This window comes from Dioscorea cayenensis, chromosome 17, assembly GCF_009730915.1.
Source record: "Dioscorea cayenensis subsp. rotundata cultivar TDr96_F1 chromosome 17, TDr96_F1_v2_PseudoChromosome.rev07_lg8_w22 25.fasta, whole genome shotgun sequence".
In the NCBI taxonomy this organism is placed as follows: Eukaryota; Viridiplantae; Streptophyta; class Magnoliopsida; order Dioscoreales; family Dioscoreaceae; genus Dioscorea; species Dioscorea cayenensis.
In genome coordinates this window covers 2,213,459-2,232,168 of record NC_052487.1, presented here as the reverse complement: position 1 = coordinate 2,232,168, position 18,710 = coordinate 2,213,459, and the positions used below count along the sequence as shown (strand labels likewise).

Here is an 18,710-nt window from a genome sequence, read left to right as displayed (position 1 = left end):
TAACTTATAAAAACTTATATTTATGGAGAAGATTAACCGATTTTCTCTGGGTTTATGTGCAAAAATTAAATTTTTTTTTTATAAATATATTTTCAAATCTCAAAAGTAAATATAAAATTTTGCTTATATTTATTTTTCAGGATTAGAACACATCTTCCATACTTAAAAAAAATAAAATAAAAGAGGACACAGAGGTAAGCATGCAGTAGTAACCTTTTCCCAATGTTCCAATAATAAATACTGGAACTACTGCCCCCATTCCAACACACATCTTGTTGAAGCATGTTGCACACGAATTAATGAAGTATTAATTTTTTAAAATTTTAATATAAAAATCAATCAAATTATTATATATATATTTTATTTAGATTATAAATATTACTCTATTTATTTATATAATTTAAAAAATCAAAAATCAATAAAATTGAAAAAAAAAATATAGCCTTAATATTTCAAAATGAAAATTATTTTAAAATAATTTTTTTTAAAAAACAACTTATATTTCAGAATGATAAGGGTAGTTACTATATAGTCTTCAAAAATAATAGAACTATCAAGGTTTATTTTCCTCCGTATTCTCTAATTTCTATTATACACTGAATATTAGAGTTGGGTGATATAAGAAAATTATTGAAAAAAATATTAATTAATAAACAAATAAAATATTAAAATATTATTTGGTAAGATCAAATTTATCACGGATGTAAGTTACCTTGAAATTGATAGCCAAATACTAATATTTACAAAAAAAAATTTGTTGTTTATAAAATAAAAACACTTGATTTTTTACCACAGATATATATATGTCAAAAAAACATCTATTTCGGTGGATTACATAATCGTTATGGCAGCAAATATGTAATTCTGCACTTGAATGGTAATTTAAATACAAATTTATCAAAGGCCATTTCTGTTTTTACATTCTTTACACACACACACACACACACACACACACACACACACACACACACACACACACACACCAGATTTAGACAATCATATAAACGAAACACAACCTGCAAATTAATATTAAAAAAAGAAAAAAGAAAAACTTTGCAAACTCATACTAGTCAAGCATGATCCATATAAAGAGGATGTCAAACTGTACCTGAAACTCATAACAAGTAAAGGATCACAAGAAGTATAATATATCATCTGAATTCAAAGAAAAGAAAAAGGATAAAATCCATGAAAATTTCATGCACATGTTCAACCAGTATGAACAATCTATGATAGAGTTGGAGAATCTGTACAATCCTTTGGATATTGAATGGCTATATCATATTATCAACCTGAAAGCAAAACATTTCAGACATCAATCCTATAACAACAAAACAAACCAGTCCATGCTGCAATTTTTTGAAGCAGGAAAACCTAAATGATCCTACACACGATGTATGGGAATTACACAATTGCTAAGCAGAATCGATACGGTATAATATCATCATTCACAACCCTCACAACTATCAGCCACTGTTGTTTGTCCCACTGGAACTACCTTCCAGTGAAGTAGGGTCGAAGTTGTTTCTCGCCTCTGAACTTTCAGGAAAATCACCAGAATCAAACCCTTCATTCTGCAACAATCATAGAAGTCAATCAGGTAATAAACATGGAAAGCAATAAGCTTCATGAGAACAAAAATGGGATTTCATAGATAAGCATAGATGCGTGCCTCGAATTGCTCCAGCATATCAATAGCGTCATTCAGATTACCATAGTTCACATATAAAACTTCAGCAAGAGATTCCACTGAGATATCTGGATACAAGGAGGAGAGAGTTTCCATCTTCAATGCATGATCATTCATGCCGCCAAAGTCCTCATATTCAGCAGTCTCATCCGGAAGAGTGTGCATGTCAGGAGAACCACTGTTCTGGCCAATCTTTGTCGGCAGCTCCTCAAAATTGTCCGGTTTCACAGCATTTTGGACACCATACGATGAAGTAGTACCAGCAACCAGGCAATTCACAGTGTTCTTCTCCTTAGATTCATCCAGAATTCCTTTGCCAGCTTTGTTCTTTTCTTCGAAGCTCATTCCAGAAAACATTTCCGAAAGAGGTACATATGGAGTGGCATACGGATTCAAAACAGACTTTCTGGCCATCATTTCGTTGCTTGGAGTATTCCTGCCAAAATGAGAGTGTAACATACATTCTTGTCACACACACACACACACACACACATATATATATCAATAAAAAAGCTCGCTAATTTCTGCAGCACATTGACAAATATTTGTTCAAAAATTGATCCACATCATACTAATATACATTAATTTCGGTCCCAATATCCTACTTCTTAAGCTTAATTAGATTCATTGCAATTGATAAGAAATTATCTATGGATGGATTATACTGAACAGGAGAACTCATCTACACAATGATATTGTTTATAAGGATATGATAAATCAGTACATAGATTTCTATATGAAATAATTTCTAATCCTGAAAAACAATCTTGGTAAACTATCAATTAAGAACTTAATTCTGAGAAGATACTACGAAATGTAGAATTAATGCATTATTTCTACAATTTATAAATCAGACAAACAAAATCAAAACCACAAATTGCCCTAAAACATACAAATCGGAATCAAAACTAAAAACTACATTAAAAAAAGATAAAAATCACATGAAATTGAATGGAAAACCAACTCATAGAACCATAAAACTAAATGAATAATAAGATCAATTTCAGACGATCAAAACCCTAACAGAGAAACTCAAATCTAAATCGAGACCTAAAGAAATACAAGCGACATTGTGATGAAGTGGATCAAAAAACCCCACCAGGAAATCACAAATAAAATCACAAATAAAAAACCAAAAAAATCCATAAAATTCAAGAAAAACGAAACGAACGCTCACTGGAATCGAACCAAATTGAATCAAGAATCAAAGATCACAAGAAGAAATTGGAAGTAGGGATAAAAATTACCAGAGATCGCAACAAAGGAACTCTAAATCGGAATGCCACCGGCGAGGATCTGGAGTGATTTTGAGGAACCCTCGAAGAAAAAATGAAGAGAAGTTATGAGTGCTTTCGGAGAAGACGCTTCCCACGTTGCTTGCTTTCTTTATTTATATCAATATATAATTTTTTTTTTAATAATAATCAATATATAAAAGTGAAAACAAGAACCCAAATAATTAATTAATAATAATAATAATAAAACATTTATGAAGAAATAATTATTAAAAAAATTACATTTTTATATAATTAAACATATATATATATTAATTGTATTTAGATTGGTATTGAAATAAGGACTATATATTTATAAATGGTTTTTAAAAAAAAGAGCTCTAATTATACTCTGAATTTTTAATTTTAAATGCTTAATTTGATAAAATCTTGAAAAATATGGATTAAAGTACTTAACCAGCTAGGATTACTTTTGAATAATTAGTTCTTAAATTGAGGGTTTCTACCTCTTAACTTCTATTATTATCAATAAAATTAGAATCTAATAACTTCTTTCAGTGCATATAAGAAAAGCAACAATTCTTTTTTAAAGATTTGTATGAAATTCTAATTAAAGAATTAAAAAAAAACAGAGAACATCCTGAGCAAGGGATACAAGCACCAGATTAATATACAACAAAGAGAGAGAGAGAGAGAGAAGCACTGTCTTCAAAAAGGAATAGCTTCCCTGGTAACTTACAAATACTAAAATTTGTCATCTCTATGTTCTATCTGGGAACTCTGATGCTGTTCCAACTTCCAAGCTCAGATACTAGAACAAATCACATTGTCGGCTTCTTCTTCTTCTTCTTCTTCTTCTTCTTCTTCTTCTTCTTCTTCGTCTCCCAACAACAGATTTATAAAGAATAAATGAGTTCTCGCTTATTCCTGATTAAGTTACTTACATGAATCCAAGTCGGAATTCCAATCATCGACAAGCTTCTTCATTACCTTGCCAAAATTTTCCACCCATCGACTAGGCTTCACAATATTGACATCTTTCCATTGTGAGCATGGATCAGTCCACCATCTCCGCTTCCCAGAACACCATGCTCCAGGAACAGGTCTATAGTAACTACGGTCGAGTATCGTCTCATCAATCATATCAAGTACCGGATCATCCTTCTTGAATTGCCGGGCAAATGGCACTCCACTCTTTGACATTTCATCAAAATCAGTCACATTGAGTAAGTGTGGCTCCATCTGAGGAGGATTATCCCAAGCCATGTATCTCAGGTCATTGTTCACAGTTTTGTTTTGGAATTCAGGAGCATTGCATAAGACTGAGTGAAAATAGCCCTCTTGCGGCAATGGAACATTGGTAAAATACATGAGGAGTGTCCGGGGAAGGTTATCCCAGCCTACGATGCAGTACTCCAAGAAGGATCGGCTCAATATAACCCATGGAGACCCTATTAATTAGAGGTCAATCAGAATCATGCAATAAAGAATTTACAATCATCAAAGAAGGTAATGGGCAAAAGAAGATGAATTGCCTGTGAAGAATTTGAAAGCGTCAGGAGTTTTACGCTTCACGGTAGCATGAAAGATTTGTGTCCTCCTAGCCAAATAAATCCCTGGGTCGACTACAATTGGTTGAACCCTATGTGACCTGCCAGAATGTATTAGGGATTTAGGTTGAAGAAGAAAATTAAACAAGTGAAAAGCTCAAGGAAATACAAGAAGTAAATAAAGTGTGCCTACTCCTTCCATCCAAGATCACTTGTGTGATCTATAAAATTGAGATCTCTTGGTACAGATGAGAAGACATGAATAAGGTCTGCAAAACGCACAGGAAAAAAAATATATGAAGTGCAGGATACAGTAACAATCATTGGAAAAATAAACAGCTTTTAACACCAAGACATAAAGATATTACAGGAAATGAGTTGGACAAACATTATAACCCATCAATTGAAGAATCATAAAACTGACTTTATGCTTTGATAAACAGTGCATATGACTACTTTATGTTGCAAAAGGAAATAAAAAAAAAAACGTTTTAAAAAAAATATAGACTTGACATCGCTGTTCTCTTTCCACTACCTTGTGCTTGCCGGCATATATCTAATATTGCATCTAGTTTGCATTTGCAAGGGATGATACACTAACCATCTTTGGAAAAATAAGCTTCATATAATACCAAGACATAAGGATCTAACATGAAACGACTTGGACATGCATTGCAATACATCAATTGGAGAAGCATCAAACTAACTATACATTTTGATAAACACTGTGGATGACTTTTTTATGATGCTAAAGGGAAGTAATTTTAAAAAAAAATATAAACAAGACATTACTGTGCTCTCTCCACTACAATCTGTCTGTTTGCATAAATCTAATATTGCATCTAGTTTGCTTTTAAAGACCTATATAGTTTAGCGGCTTTAGCCATGTTAGCAAGTTCACCCAGAATGTACCTTCACAAACAGCCACTCATCTTACCTTGTTTCAAGTCTCTCATTAGATTGACTCACTAATAACCAAGTCCAAGCACAAATATACCTAAAAATTTTTTATGAGAAGGAAATTCACATAATATTTGGATAGGATAAACAAAGATCCATTAAAGATGCAATCTTCATGAAAACATATGAGAACAGGAGAACTAAACTGATTTTTCTTTGCAATTTGATCCATAACATAGAATAAATTATAAGGGAAGCTCGTGAAATAAACTAGACGGATCTTTTATTTTATCTCCATAAGTTAATAGAATACTCTATAATGAAAATTTCATTAAAAAAAAAAAAATCTTCAAAAACTAATGTGCACAATTTTTACTTGAGTGAGTAAAATAATGAATTATGTTTCCATATTCATAGCTCTCAAAGATTTATTCAACAATATCTTTCACCGAAGCCCTAAACCTTCAAACCTTACTGCACCCAGTTCAATAACCATTTCTAATACTAAATCTTCTGCCTTCCGCCATTAAGTATTACCACCCAGATTGCCATAGCATGAAACTAAACATTAAACACTTAAAATCAAGATTCTTGGAAATTGACCCTTTTAATCAGTGAAGGAAATCAGAATTTATTGGAAAAATTAAAATTAGGAATTGACTAAACACACAAACATAATTTCTAAAAATGACCGCTACATCATTCCATCAATCGTTGATGTCATCACGACAAAATTGCGTCCAATAACCCAGACACGTGGTCTCAACTCTCAGACTGAATTAAAATCCACAAGAAAATGAAAATTTTTGATAAAAATGAACTACGATAATGATCAAAATCATTCAATTAAACTACAAGAGACGACAAAACTTGGATCCTCCTTCCCTAGAGCTAACATTCATTCAGGGCTCATTTTGATAGCAAAACTATAATACAATTCTCTACAATACAATATGAAATTAGCATTCAGGACTCATTTTGCTTGCAAAACTATAACGAATTTCTCTGCAATAGAATTTCAAATTAGATGCATTTGTTTGAAACAAAGATTAGCTAAAATCCCAATTTTAACAACACAAAACCAAATCACAAACAGAGGGGAAAAAAAAGAAATTTTTCTAAACGCAGCACCGTAGAAATTTAATCAGTAACAATGATAACATACCGTCAGGCGTGACCAGCGGGTAATCCGCAGCATTCAGCGTCACAAACCAATCCCACTCGCCATCAAGCCTCAACATCACCGACGCCGCATGGAGCGTCGCTGCCAACACCGACGAGCCCATATAAGTCATGGCATCACCACGCCCAAGCACATCGACGTTGCCAAAGGCTCGGATAGCAGGGATCGCAGCGCGGGCGGCGCTGGAAAGATAAGCGCGCTCGGAGGCGGGGGCATCCCAGGATAAGTGAAGAAGGTAGCGGTTGCGAGGGTGGTAGACGGCGAGGAGGAGGCGGAGAAGGCGGTGAGCATCGCCACGGGAGCCAGATAGATAGAAGGCAAAGGAGGCAGGGTTGTTAGGTCCACGGCGGAGGTCGGCCGCGGCGGGTAAGAGGGATGAGGAGGCGGTGAAGCCGGAGATGGCGGAGAGGAAGAGGATGAGAGAGACGAAGGCGAGGGAGAGGATGGGGAACAACCACTTCTCGGCAGCCATGCATGGATCTAGAGCTAGGGTTAGTGGTTGCATCGGAGGTCGATGGATCTCATGGTGATGGAGATGGAGGTGGAGATGGAGTTAGGGTTACGTTTTGGCACTCGGTGAAGAAGGAAGTGGGCCCCGGAAAACGGAAGATTAGGGACAGTGACGTAAAAATAAAAATATATATTTTTATTTTAATTAATTTATTAATTTATTAATTTATTTAAATGGATTTCAGTTGGCAACGTGGCAGTTTATTACCGGGAAATGAGTGGGTCCCGCATCTAGCTCTGACTTTCGAAATTTCACCTTAAAGACCATTTTTGTTTACTTTCCGAATTTTTAGTTTGGTAATAAAATGATAAATTGAAGAAAAAAAAACTTGGAATGTGGGAATAAATTGGTACTTTATGCACATGTAAATAATAAATATATACATGTATCATAAAATTGAGAGTTTCTTATTACATTTAATTATTGAATTATGGTTTTTTTATTTAAAGAAAAACTTCTGTTCACAATAATATATAAATGCCTTTGGATTTATATTTTATTAGGTGTGTAAATATGATAATTGTATGAATAGAAACAATTTTAAAATATAAATATGTCTACCGAACCATTATAAATCAATATGTGAAAAAGTATGTATATATATATATATATATAAAATTGTCCATATAACAATATGAAAGAAATATTAAGAACATTACAGTAATTTCAAACTATTATTAGTTAATAATGGGTAATTGAATGAACTCCAACATAAATAAGAAAAAAAACCAAATATATAGTAATGACATTAAAAAAATTAACAAATAAGATAATATTCCTACAATCAACATGCACACTACTTGTATGAAGTAAATGTATATATATGTGGATTTTTTTTTTTTGCATATATATATATATATATATGTATATGTAAGAACAATAAAAATTTTAATGTCTACCATCTGCAAAAATAGGAACTAGTGCTGGTAACAAATAGAAATGAAAACACCGCAGTAAATTTAATACCTCACAAAACTGCTTACAGCTCTAGTGTAACATAACAAAAAAAAAAGGATTAAAATATAATAAATATCAGGACCAACTTCACTGTCAAGAGAGTTCCAATCAACCACCAACCTGGAAATTTAAGCAACAAGAATTCCAACCCTTTTAATGCGGTGATGGTGAACTGAACAGTGATGTAGGAGCTGAGTTGTCCACCAAGCTATGATATAATAGCATTGACATTATTTCAAAAATAGCAAAATAAAGAGTTTATCAGAATTGATGCATTTAAAAGAAAAGCACATTGAAGAGTTAATTGCAGTAGTTAGAATTAGGCTTGTATTTTCCTACCAAAACCAACAAGTAGATAGAAGATGATTGGAAGTAGAATCACATACCTTCTCAGGATATCATTATTCATTTAGCTTCTTGAATTGAAGAAATGCAGGGCCTAATTGAGATTCACATGCAGAATATGCATCTGGTTTTAGTGTCTTGAGAAATGATTTATGAAGCTTGAGCACTGATATTGCATGCAGGAGATGGGAGCAAAATCGGCGAACTTCTGTCCTTCGGGATTGTTTTTCTGGCAAATTGCTCAAGAGGGCATGGATGAGGTCACAGAGAGCTGGCAGATGTTTCTTCAAAAACTTGGGTTTGGTTGGAGTATCCTTGCCCTCATCTCCTTTGTTAGCTGAAATCCATGTCTTGATAATGCTGTCCACCAGCTCAAGAGATTTAACTTGTCGAAATTCTGATTTTGCAGTCTGGCATTTCTCCAATAGGAATTCAAACAGCTGAAAACCGATCCAAGGATGACGGCGAATTATGTCTTTCACAAACCCGGCTTTCAGTCGAGACTTTTTATTAGTGAAATAGTCTGTCAGTGTTTGCTGGAAAATCTCCAACACCCTCTCAAGTTCAGGTTTTGGGAAATCTCTGGACTGAAGTATCTTTAGCAACCAAAATGTAGATTGCTGAGCCATAGAAGAGACCCTTTTGTACCGGGAACGGGATGCAGATTTTAAACTCTTCTCCAGCAGGGTTTCCAATGTCAACAGCTGGATATCCTCACCTTTAGGATATTCCTTTTGCTTGAATATCTTCTTCTGTAAAATTGCTCCAATGCGCTGCACAAGTTGTTCACTGCCCTCCACAGAATGATAATTGGCAAATGCTTGGGCCAAGGAAGAACATATTGTCATCACCTGAGACTCTCCTGTTGAGATGACAGAACACATTAGGGGCAGAATAATGCATTCCAAGGCAAAATAAAAGAAAAGCCACACACACACAGCGCTTGTTAGAATGTTCTGCAAATAACTTATCAAAAGAAATATAACTTTTTGCAAAGCCCGAGAGTATAAGATGGTACCCAGATTCCTGTGCAAATAAATTTCAAGGAGTGAGAGAACCCGGAGTTTAAAAGGCATGAGCTGTGAATGAGCACTTTCAGTCGAAGCCAATTTCCGTTCCTTGAAGATACGTGCTAGATAGGAATCCATCCGAAACATTGCATCATCATCCATACCATCAGAATCATCAGACTCATCAGAATCTGAGTCATCTCTCGCATGCCCGCTAGCTTCTTTATCAGTTTCCTCAGCTTCAACCCTCCACCCAGAATTACCTTCATCTTTCTTGTCTACTTCTTCATCAGTTCCTTCATCTCCACTGGTCCCCTCAGAACCCACTTCCGCATTTGTGCATATCTCCTCATCAGTTTGCTCAACACCATCCATACCCTCAGAATCATCAGCATGGTCATCACTATTGCCTCTCTCAACTTGTTCAGCATCGTCAGTCTCCTCAGCATCTTCAATTGCAAGAAAATCATCAACATCATCTTCTTCATCAGCATCACTAGAAGGAGCCTGATGGCGTGCAGGTTTTAAATCTTTCTTCACAACTCGCAACATCTGAAGAAGTCCTGTGTCTGTAATATCATCGCAGAAAAGCCTAAAAACCTATAAGCAAAGACAAATATGGAATTATAAGATAACAGCATGCAGAAAGTTGTTTGGTTCTAGTCAAGTTGTGAGACAGAGTAAAGCAGCTTCTTTCATTAATGCGTAGTCCTCTTTTACCTGTTCAATAACACAGAACATAGGACCAGATGTATGAGGCAGAAGTGACAGAAAAGTGTCCACCATGACATCCATTAATTCAGGGCAATCATCATCATCATCATCATCGTCGTCGTCATCATCATCATCATCATCATCATTCTCCAAGGTATCACTATGAGCAACGGTAGGGAAAGCCTTCTTGCAACATATGACAAGCTCCAATGCAGCTTCAGAGAAGTCAGCTGGATAGAGGAGGACTTGTAACAACAACTGGATGAGCAGATAACGCAGTGCTTGTAATCGATATGCATCTGGCCCAGGTCGAATATTTCTTGACTATTATGTACAGGAAAATTTGTCAGAACACAATAACTAATGTTATTAGAGTAAACCACAGTTCACAAATCACATCCATGAAATTTTTGCAAGAAAGAGAAGCCAGAAGAACATCTGAGAGGTCTTAAACAACAAAGCATGACCTTTACCATACTTTAAGGTTACCTTAACCAGCTAAAGACCATCTTGACACACATAATTCGGCAACTATAATTTTTGCTACCACCACATAGCTAATACTGAACAAATTGTCATTATATTACTATTTATATAGAGAGTAATGCTATTTGTATAAAATAGGATTACAAAATAGATTTACCAAATGGTTGATAACCATTAACATTTGGCACAGCTTGAATGGTCATCAATCATTCACAAAGTTTGTTTGGTAAACTAATGTTGCAAAAATAGCATTACTCATCAGTAAAAGATTGTTCAGGTATTATACTTGTTATCTTAAGTTCCATGGTGATCAATACTAATCAACAAACAGTGTCATGACAAACATTATGTAAAAAAGGCTGAAAAAGTATACCTCCATAAAGAGTCTAGATTCCATTTTTTGCAATTTCTTGAAGGCCTCTTCATCCTCACTGTTCAGTGTCCTAAAAAGTGAAACAGAAGGAATGTTGCACAAAGTGCTGAGGAAACACATAAAGTAATGTCCAAGATCATTCTGCTCAAGGCAACTTGACAACATATGTATTTCTTTCTCTTTCTGAGCATCTTCCTTTTTCCGAGCAGCTTCAAGCAAATGCATCAGTGTAACTTGCCCTTTCCGAGCATCTTCAAGCAAAAGCATCAGTTGTTCAATGCACATTCTGCATAGAGCACTTGAGGTGGCTGCTTTGGGCCATTTAAACCTTTCTTGCAGTTCAAATGATGTTACTTCAGTGCCTAGAGACGCAGAGAATAAACCCTGAACAGCCAAAAACTTCATTATTTCTGTCTGTACCCTATACTTTGCTTCTATAAATTTCACTAGTTCAGTATGTGACAAAGACTTTGCATTGGAATTAAAGTTTAAGTTCTTTAAAACACGTGGCATGGTATCTATCACCCACTTCTTCAAGAAATCTGCATTTTCTGACACCGCAGGAGATTCATCCTCTGGGGTACCCAGTTCTGAATTTTCATCTGTGGTCTGGCTTTGGTCTGATGGTTCATCTGTGAGTGCACCCTCATTAACAAACAAGCTCATCAAGTTTTGCACAAATAACAAGCATCCAGAATCAGTTTTGAACTTCAAAACCAGCTCTTTTACAGTTTGTGTCCTTGTAATGCAATCAAATCTTCCATTGCTGTGCTTCTGCAAAGATACAATCACTCCAACACGTCGATCGTCATCATCTCCAGTCCAATTAATTAGCTCCTTCACAAAGTGCTGAGCAGCATTATATAACAAGGAGCCCTTCGTTGATAGGATGTCCATCAAGCAAAGGACCAATTTTGGAGTGAGAACAATCTGAATGCATGACACTGGCAGCCTTGGAAGAAGGAGTAGTAGAATATCAAGTGCCAAATGCTTCCTATCATGAGATGACATAAGAAGTGAATCTTCAATTACCACCTCACAGAAAGTGCGGATATTCTTTGTCACTTCTTCAAAGCAGCCACCCTTCCGGTTCTTCTTGTTCTTCCTGGAGGAAGTGGAGCACATTGATTTATCTTCATTGTGAGAAGTTTCTGGCACAAGAATATTTACCAAAACATTCCAAAGACTGTGAATTCTTGGTAGACAAAAGGTTGATTCCTGAATTGGCAAGGATAAACATTCAGGATATTCAAGAGAAATGAAAGCAACCAAATTTTAAGTAGTTGTAACAAAAACAAACAAAGTTTATGCAAAATAAGTCCATGTTTAGATCCAATGGTACATCAATTAAAAATCAGCTACCACTACGTAAAGCCCACCTGTTACATCTCATGATTTACCTGTGAAAATACTTTAAAGTAAAAGTACTAAACCGAGCCTCTGATCTATAAGCTCCAACAACTTAAATCATAATTGCATCCCTTCAATTTCAAATAGGTGACTTTGAACCATAGAACAGGCTTAGTAAATATTTATTCTCGGAATGAACTTAACATATGTTTCACCCCTATTGAAGGATGGTCATTTTTTGTCCATATTGTCAAATGCAATATACATATTAGAGAAAAACAGAATAAAACTAAGCAAATAACCATTTTTTCTATACGCCAGTAAATTTTAATGGAATAATGAGGTTTTCAAAATAACAAAAAGGCTTCAGTTCTCTCTGGCTTATGTCTGAACAATTCAAGATAATATATAATGTTTTTGTTTATCCCTTAACACAATATAAAACTTGAAATGTATTGACATGATCTCAAGGCAAAATTCTCAAGCCCATCTGGAAATGTTATTCAATATATCATAAACCAATAAATGTGAATACCTTAGGAACAAGGATGACTTCCAGAACATGTTAGTGCATCTATGAAATGATTAGCACCTTAAAAAGTCTACATTTTTTTAATAATCAAGCCACTAAAAATTCTTACTACTGGACAAGTGATGTACTTATAGCAATCCATCAAAAAAAACAACTGTATGTTTAGGGGACTAGGAGCATTACCTTTAAGCAGGTTGCAAGGAGTGCAAGATGATCCCGAGTAAAGAAGCTGTTTGAACTAAACGGGCATGGCAACAGTTTGCCAACCATGCCATTGCCTAAATGGCCTCTTTCTTGTAATTTTAAAGCCAAAAATAAGACATCAGGGTCCCCAGTGTCAGTAGCATTTCCAAACCACTCTCGCATGCCAGGAGCTCCAAGTACTTGGCTTGACACGGCTTCTTCAGGTAACTGTAAAATTTAAAAAGCATTATGTAATGAAAAATTTTCAGTCTCAAAATGTTTTACCAACAAACTCACATTAACAACATAATAACAAAGGAAAAACAATTATAGTTACAGAGAAACCGATTTACAGCCAACAAGGGCTTTGCTTTTTTCAATCAATTAGAAAACACACACAAGCACAAATTCACATGGCATAAAATATGGTTATACCTTTTCAACAACCTCCAATATGACAGAAACAGCTGGCTCATGCAAGTAACGCTTCTTTGCTGCGAGGGAGATGACATTACCAACAAAATCTTTGACTAATGTTGTCTTGTTATCCAAAACCCACTCTCGAGAGATTCGCCCAGATCTAGCCAGTGACCCGTAAGCAAAAAGGCGGCCCAAAAGACTCTCCCTTGCATCCTGCAGTACAATAAACGAAAAATCATACACGTCACTAAAAAGGCATCCCCTTAACTAGTTAATTCAAATTGTAATATCATATGCTACCATACCTGGCCCTCCATCTTAGCTGTGACTCTTAGCTCATCTTCAATCAGTTTCATCACTGATTCCACATTAACACTAGGAATTGTCCCAACAATAGCTGCAAGACCCAGGGCAAAGCCTTGTCTTGCACACTGCAAAGCAAATGAAACCAAAATTGTCAAGAGAAGGCAAATTAGCCAGTCTTCAACATTTCCACCCAGCTGCTGGGTCAAAGAAGAAAGCTTTCTAGAGTTAACAGTAAATTAAAAAGAAATGCTTGATGATTCAAATCAGACCCGTGAAGTACTACTTACTTGCAATTTTAATATATAACCAATAAAACTAATAGAGTTAAAAAATAATACAATCAAAATCTCTTCTTTGTTCTCTGGCTGTTATTATGTCAGAAATCTCTTTTTTTTTTTTTTAATTACCTCTCTGGAAGAAGACACTCCACGAACAAGCCGCCGAATAGCATAGATCACGGAAGGGGCGCAATTCTCAAAACCCTCGTCCTTCTTGGCCTCCAGAGGAGCCACCCCTTCCTTGATTCCCTTCTTCCCAACCTTTTCAAACACCTTCTGGGCCTTTCTCAGCTCGAACACCAACGCCTCCGCCGCCGCCTCCCTCACGGAACCCTCTGCCGAAGCCAAATCACTAAACACGTCCATGCGCAGTCCATGAGCAGGGGCAATAGTCGGCGTCGCAGCCAAAACCTCCCTCGACTTCTTCGCTTTGAAGGTCTCCATACTTCCAGACTCCTTAGCGTGCCTCTCCTTATCCAATGCCTTTCTCTTCTTCAATTTCTCCATTTGTTTCATCGATTGCCGTGATTCCTTCAAAGATTTCTCACCAGTTTCATCGGCAGCCACTTGCTGCTCGTCTTCCGGTTCCTCCATTAAATCTGCTGATCTCTTCTTGCTCCCCATTGATCAATGTGCTTTCTCTAGGGTTTCGCACACAAGCCCTGAAGAAGCACTTCCGATGTTTCTAGGGTTTCCGATCGAGGGGTTAAGGTTCGGAACACTCGCGGGCAGAGGGTCAGAGAAACTTTATATATAATTGAAATTGACGGTGTAGATCCGTTCATCGTGAGTGACATGATGATGAACGGTTGACATGAAACCGGTGCTGCAGCCACCGGCTTGAGCTAGTTCACATGCTTAAAAAAAAGGGAAAATTGGTTATGAACCCCTAAAAAATTCTATAATTGTATATTTACCCTTAGAAAAAACATAATTGCATATATACCCCTGAAAAATATAGATAATTGCGGATATGCCCCTGCTGTTAGATTCCGTTAACGGAAGTTAATTAACTTTATTAATTATAATTATCTTTTGCATTAAGATACACAAAATGTCTAAAATAACCTTATACAACTTTACCAATAATATCTCATTTCTCATCTCTCTCTCTCTCTCTCTCTCTCTCTCTCTCCCCCATTCAGCTTGTCTCTTTCTCTTGGAAATTCGCAGGATGTCTCTCTCCCATTCATCCCTTCTCTTTCTCTTGGAAATTCACAGGAAGTTGAGGGCTCTTTTGATGTGTTTTGTGTGCAAGGTATGGAAAGTTTAAGCCTTTTAGATCACTTGGATCCGGTATTTCCTTTTTCTTTTCCTTTTTCTTTTTGTGTGTCATGTGTTGTGTGTGTTTTAAATTTTTGGTGATTTGATTTCTAATGTGCGGGGATGCTCTAAGAATCTTACTTTGAATTTAAGTGCCTAACAAATCATTTGACTTTCGTAACTGATGAAGGTGTGTGATCTCATGAAGCAAAGAGCTAGTGAGGTAGGTAAATTTTTATTTTTTTAAAAATTGCATGGTCTCTTAGAGTTGTATGTAGTCCAATCATCATGCCATTCAATTCTATCTACTATGGCATTTCATCTATATCTTTCTTTATGGATTTCCATGATGTCGAGTATTCTTGCAAGACTATACTATCTAAAATGATAATATTCATTTTTAATATTTTAAATGTGTTAAATTCAAGCCTATACTACGCTAAACTCATTGTGTTAATATTTTTAAATGTTGTAGAAGTGTCCATTTCATCTTTTTTGACAGTTCACGTGGCCATCTTTATATGTTAATATTTATATGTAGTTTATAAATCCATATTCTTACATATTGAATTCGATTATGCATAAAAATTTGATTCTTTATACCAATCAATTCACAGCTAAATTCATAAAATTACTGCACATATTCATAGAATTTTTCTGGTAATTTTCATGTTTTCTTTGTTCTTGGTATTTTTCACGTAAAATTACTACACATCTTTGTTTCTTGAATTATTGGTCCTTATTGGATGCAGTACCTTGGATGAGGTTTCTTTTTACATGCTAAGATGATACCTTTGAAGAATTAAAGGGCTAGTTCCTGGTTCCTCCTCAGTTTACAACAATGTGGTATCAAAATAAAATTTTTGCTTTTTTTTGGTGAAATGTTTTCCCACTTTGTTTTTAGGTTGTATGTTCTTTAACCAATTCCAACAATTTCCATTTCATGCAGATGATAGTGTCAACGAGTGTGTACAAGTTGACATTCAAGTATAGTGGATACTTCAAGGAAATTAAAGGCACTACAAGATTGAAGTATCATTTGGGAAAAACAAAAAAATCAATTACTATAGATGCCGATTTATACAACAAAAATGAATATGGAAGAAGATCTATCTCAATTCTACGAGTTGAGGGGTTGAATCAAATACCAATATTTTTGGAGTGTGTCAAGACAAAACAGATCGAAGTCATTTGTTGAAATCAAAAAGAGAAGAAGATCTCACCAACATGTTTAATGATTATAAGGACTTAAAGAAGTGTGAGATTTATGTAACATTGGTTGATGCAACACCATGTTCATGTACAGGGAGGGTGGGCAAAGGGCGATAATTTAGAAGTAATGGATAGGAGAGAAACTCAAAGTTGTGCTTCTAATGACGGACCTATTCCGACTCAAGCAAGCGATGATGCAAATCATGAAAACATCAATATAGTGCATGAAGAAGATTGTGGTCAAGATGATGACTTGGTTGAGCAGATTGACAGTGAAACTAGCTACCATTCATTGTATAGCAGTGAATCAGGTGATGAATCAGGTGATGAATCAGGTGCTAAGGAAGACCAAATTCAGATTGATGGTGAAAACCCAAGTATAAAGATCGGCTCCTTGTTTGTTGATTGTTATCAATTCCGAAGGGCACTTGAACAGTACTCCATCCTTAGGGAGTTTTCCATTAAGTACATCAAAAGTGATCGATCAAGAGTGACGGCAAGGTGTGCAGATTATAAATGCTCTTGGAGGGTCCATGCATCGATTGTTCGAGAGCAAGGTGTATTCCAAGTAAGAACAATTATTATTTACTTATTGTTACTTAATTTTGCAATACACATTAACTAGCAATTAATATGCATTAATACCTTGTAGGTAAAGACAATGCAAGATGAACACTCTTGTTGCTCAATAAACAAATGTGGGAATCAAATGGCTACCCAACATTGGATTGCAAGTAAGGTTTGTGATTGGCTTCGGCGAGGAAGGTGATTTATCCGCTAAGGAGTTAAGAAGAAGGCTTAATGAAAAGTATAATGTGGATCTACCATATCATCGGGTTTGGAGAGGGAAAGAAGAAGCAATGTCTACCATACATGGTAATTGGGAGGATTCTTATCTGAAGATCACAGATTTCAAGGATGAGTTGATGAGAAGGAATCATGGCGAGTATAGTAAAAAAATTGACAAAAGAATCAAAGGAGGGAAAAATCACATTTCAAGAGGATGTTCATATGTCTAGGACCGTGCAGTACTGAGGGTTTTCTTTTGGGATGTAGACCTTTCTTGGGACTTGATGGATGCCATCTCAAAGGTAAATACAAAGGAGTAATGGCGTGACTAGTGCTATTGATGGATGTAATCGACTTTTTCCGAGTTGCTTATGGCATATTAGAGTCGAAAAACATTGAGTCTTGGACATGGTTCTTGAATGGCTTATATGAGGGCAATAGGTTTGCCTAATGGTTTGGTACTTGCATCCGATAGGCGGAAGGGTCTTGAGGAAGCCATTTGCGGGGTTTATCCATCATGGAGCATAGAACATGTGTGAGGCACATGTACAAAAATTTCAAGAAGAAATTTCGTGGGGAAAAGTCTACAAAGAAGCGTTTGGGTTCTGCTAAGATCATACGCAGTTAGAGGTTACAATACGACTATTGAAGACATCAAATCAATTAATATCGGAGCTTATAATTGGATAGAAGACTTGGGGAAGAAACCGAGGAGATATGGAGTAGATCACGGTTTAGTCTTGTTTGCAAAATGTGATTACATCACAAATAACATATCTGAGTCATTCAATGCATGGGTTGCGGAAGCAGGGAAAGGCTCGTTTACGGATCTTTTAGACACAATCAGACAGAAGATAATGGTGACCATGGATAAAAGAAGAAGAATGGCAACAAAATGGAAGGATGATATTGTGCCATCTGTGAAGAAATATGAGGAACCTATCTAGAGGATTGGCGAGCATATGAGGTACAACGTTGTAGTGATTCAAAGGTGAGGTATCTTATAAAGAGACGAGGTGTGAGGTTACGTTGGGCGATGGAATATGCAGATTGTAGAAAGTGGCAAGTCTCGGGAATACCTTGTGTACATGCTATGGCATTCATCTTGATGTCGAGAGGTGCAAAAATGGGAAGAATATGTTGATTTATATTTTTTTCGGTGGAGAAAACTAGGGTTGCCTACAACTTGGAGATTGCTCCTATGCTGACATTAACCAATGGACTTGTAATGGTCAATTGGATGGTTTACTTCCTCCATTGTCAAGGAGACCAGCTGGAAGACCCGAAGAAAAAAATAGGATAAGGAGCTGCAAATGAGATAAAATCAGGCAGACATAAATGTGCTAGGTGTGGTGGATTTGGTCATCAAGCAAGAACTTGTAAAGAGCCAGAACATTCAACAAATCCATCAACAAGTAGTTCC

General features: G+C 35.9%; 3 protein-coding genes across 3 annotated transcripts; all 3 read right to left on the bottom strand.

The window, feature by feature from the left end:
* Positions 1 to 1,171: 1,171 nt before the first annotated feature.
* LOC120280139 lies at positions 1,172 to 3,064 on the bottom strand. The gene is made up of 3 exons (XM_039286881.1): positions 2,938 to 3,064; positions 1,673 to 2,126; positions 1,172 to 1,574 (listed from the first exon to the last, which is right to left on the bottom strand). The coding sequence occupies exons 2-3, from the start codon at positions 2,105 to 2,107 to the stop codon at positions 1,467 to 1,469; spliced, it is 543 nt and encodes a 180-aa protein (XP_039142815.1). The 5' UTR covers positions 2,108 to 2,126; positions 2,938 to 3,064; the 3' UTR covers positions 1,172 to 1,466.
* Positions 3,065 to 3,634: 570 nt separating this feature from the next.
* LOC120280807 (beta-glucuronosyltransferase GlcAT14B) lies at positions 3,635 to 7,162 on the bottom strand. The gene is made up of 4 exons (XM_039287750.1): positions 6,541 to 7,162; positions 4,669 to 4,744; positions 4,461 to 4,576; positions 3,635 to 4,376 (listed from the first exon to the last, which is right to left on the bottom strand). The coding sequence occupies exons 1-4, from the start codon at positions 7,061 to 7,063 to the stop codon at positions 3,862 to 3,864; spliced, it is 1,230 nt and encodes a 409-aa protein (XP_039143684.1). The 5' UTR covers positions 7,064 to 7,162; the 3' UTR covers positions 3,635 to 3,861.
* Positions 7,163 to 7,996: 834 nt separating this feature from the next.
* Positions 7,997 to 14,734, bottom strand: LOC120280269 (rDNA transcriptional regulator pol5). Its single transcript, XM_039287046.1, has 9 exons — positions 14,153 to 14,734; positions 13,745 to 13,870; positions 13,455 to 13,652; positions 13,020 to 13,247; positions 10,955 to 12,172; positions 10,102 to 10,419; positions 9,390 to 9,981; positions 8,413 to 9,233; positions 7,997 to 8,234 (listed from the first exon to the last, which is right to left on the bottom strand). The coding sequence occupies exons 1-8, from the start codon at positions 14,645 to 14,647 to the stop codon at positions 8,428 to 8,430; spliced, it is 3,981 nt and encodes a 1,326-aa protein (XP_039142980.1). The 5' UTR covers positions 14,648 to 14,734; the 3' UTR covers positions 7,997 to 8,234; positions 8,413 to 8,427.
* Between the last annotated feature and the right edge of the window lie 3,976 nt (positions 14,735 to 18,710).

What these genes read in the sequence shown, in the direction of transcription:
- LOC120280139 (XM_039286881.1), bottom strand. Translation starts at nt 2,107, where the DNA reads ATGATGGCCAGAAAGTCTGTTTTGAATCCGTATGCCACTCCATATGTA. An exon ending in ATATGCTGGAGCAATTCGAG is followed by an intron (nt 1,575 to 1,672) that starts GCACGCATCTAT and finishes TGATTGTTGCAG; the next exon opens with AATGAAGGGTTTGATTCTGG.
- LOC120280807 (XM_039287750.1), bottom strand. Translation starts at nt 7,063, where the DNA reads ATGCAACCACTAACCCTAGCTCTAGATCCATGCATGGCTGCCGAGAAG. An exon ending in CCCGCTGGTCACGCCTGACG is followed by an intron (nt 4,745 to 6,540) that starts GTATGTTATCAT and finishes TGCGTTTTGCAG; the next exon opens with ACCTTATTCATGTCTTCTCA. An exon ending in CGCTTTCAAATTCTTCACAG is followed by an intron (nt 4,377 to 4,460) that starts GCAATTCATCTT and finishes TCTAATTAATAG; the next exon opens with GGTCTCCATGGGTTATATTG.
- LOC120280269 (XM_039287046.1), bottom strand. Translation starts at nt 14,647, where the DNA reads ATGGGGAGCAAGAAGAGATCAGCAGATTTAATGGAGGAACCGGAAGAC. An exon ending in CAGCTAAGATGGAGGGCCAG is followed by an intron (nt 13,653 to 13,744) that starts GTATGGTAGCAT and finishes ATTGTACTGCAG; the next exon opens with GATGCAAGGGAGAGTCTTTT. An exon ending in TGTTCTGTGTTATTGAACAG is followed by an intron (nt 9,982 to 10,101) that starts GTAAAAGAGGAC and finishes CTTTGCTTATAG; the next exon opens with GTTTTTAGGCTTTTCTGCGA.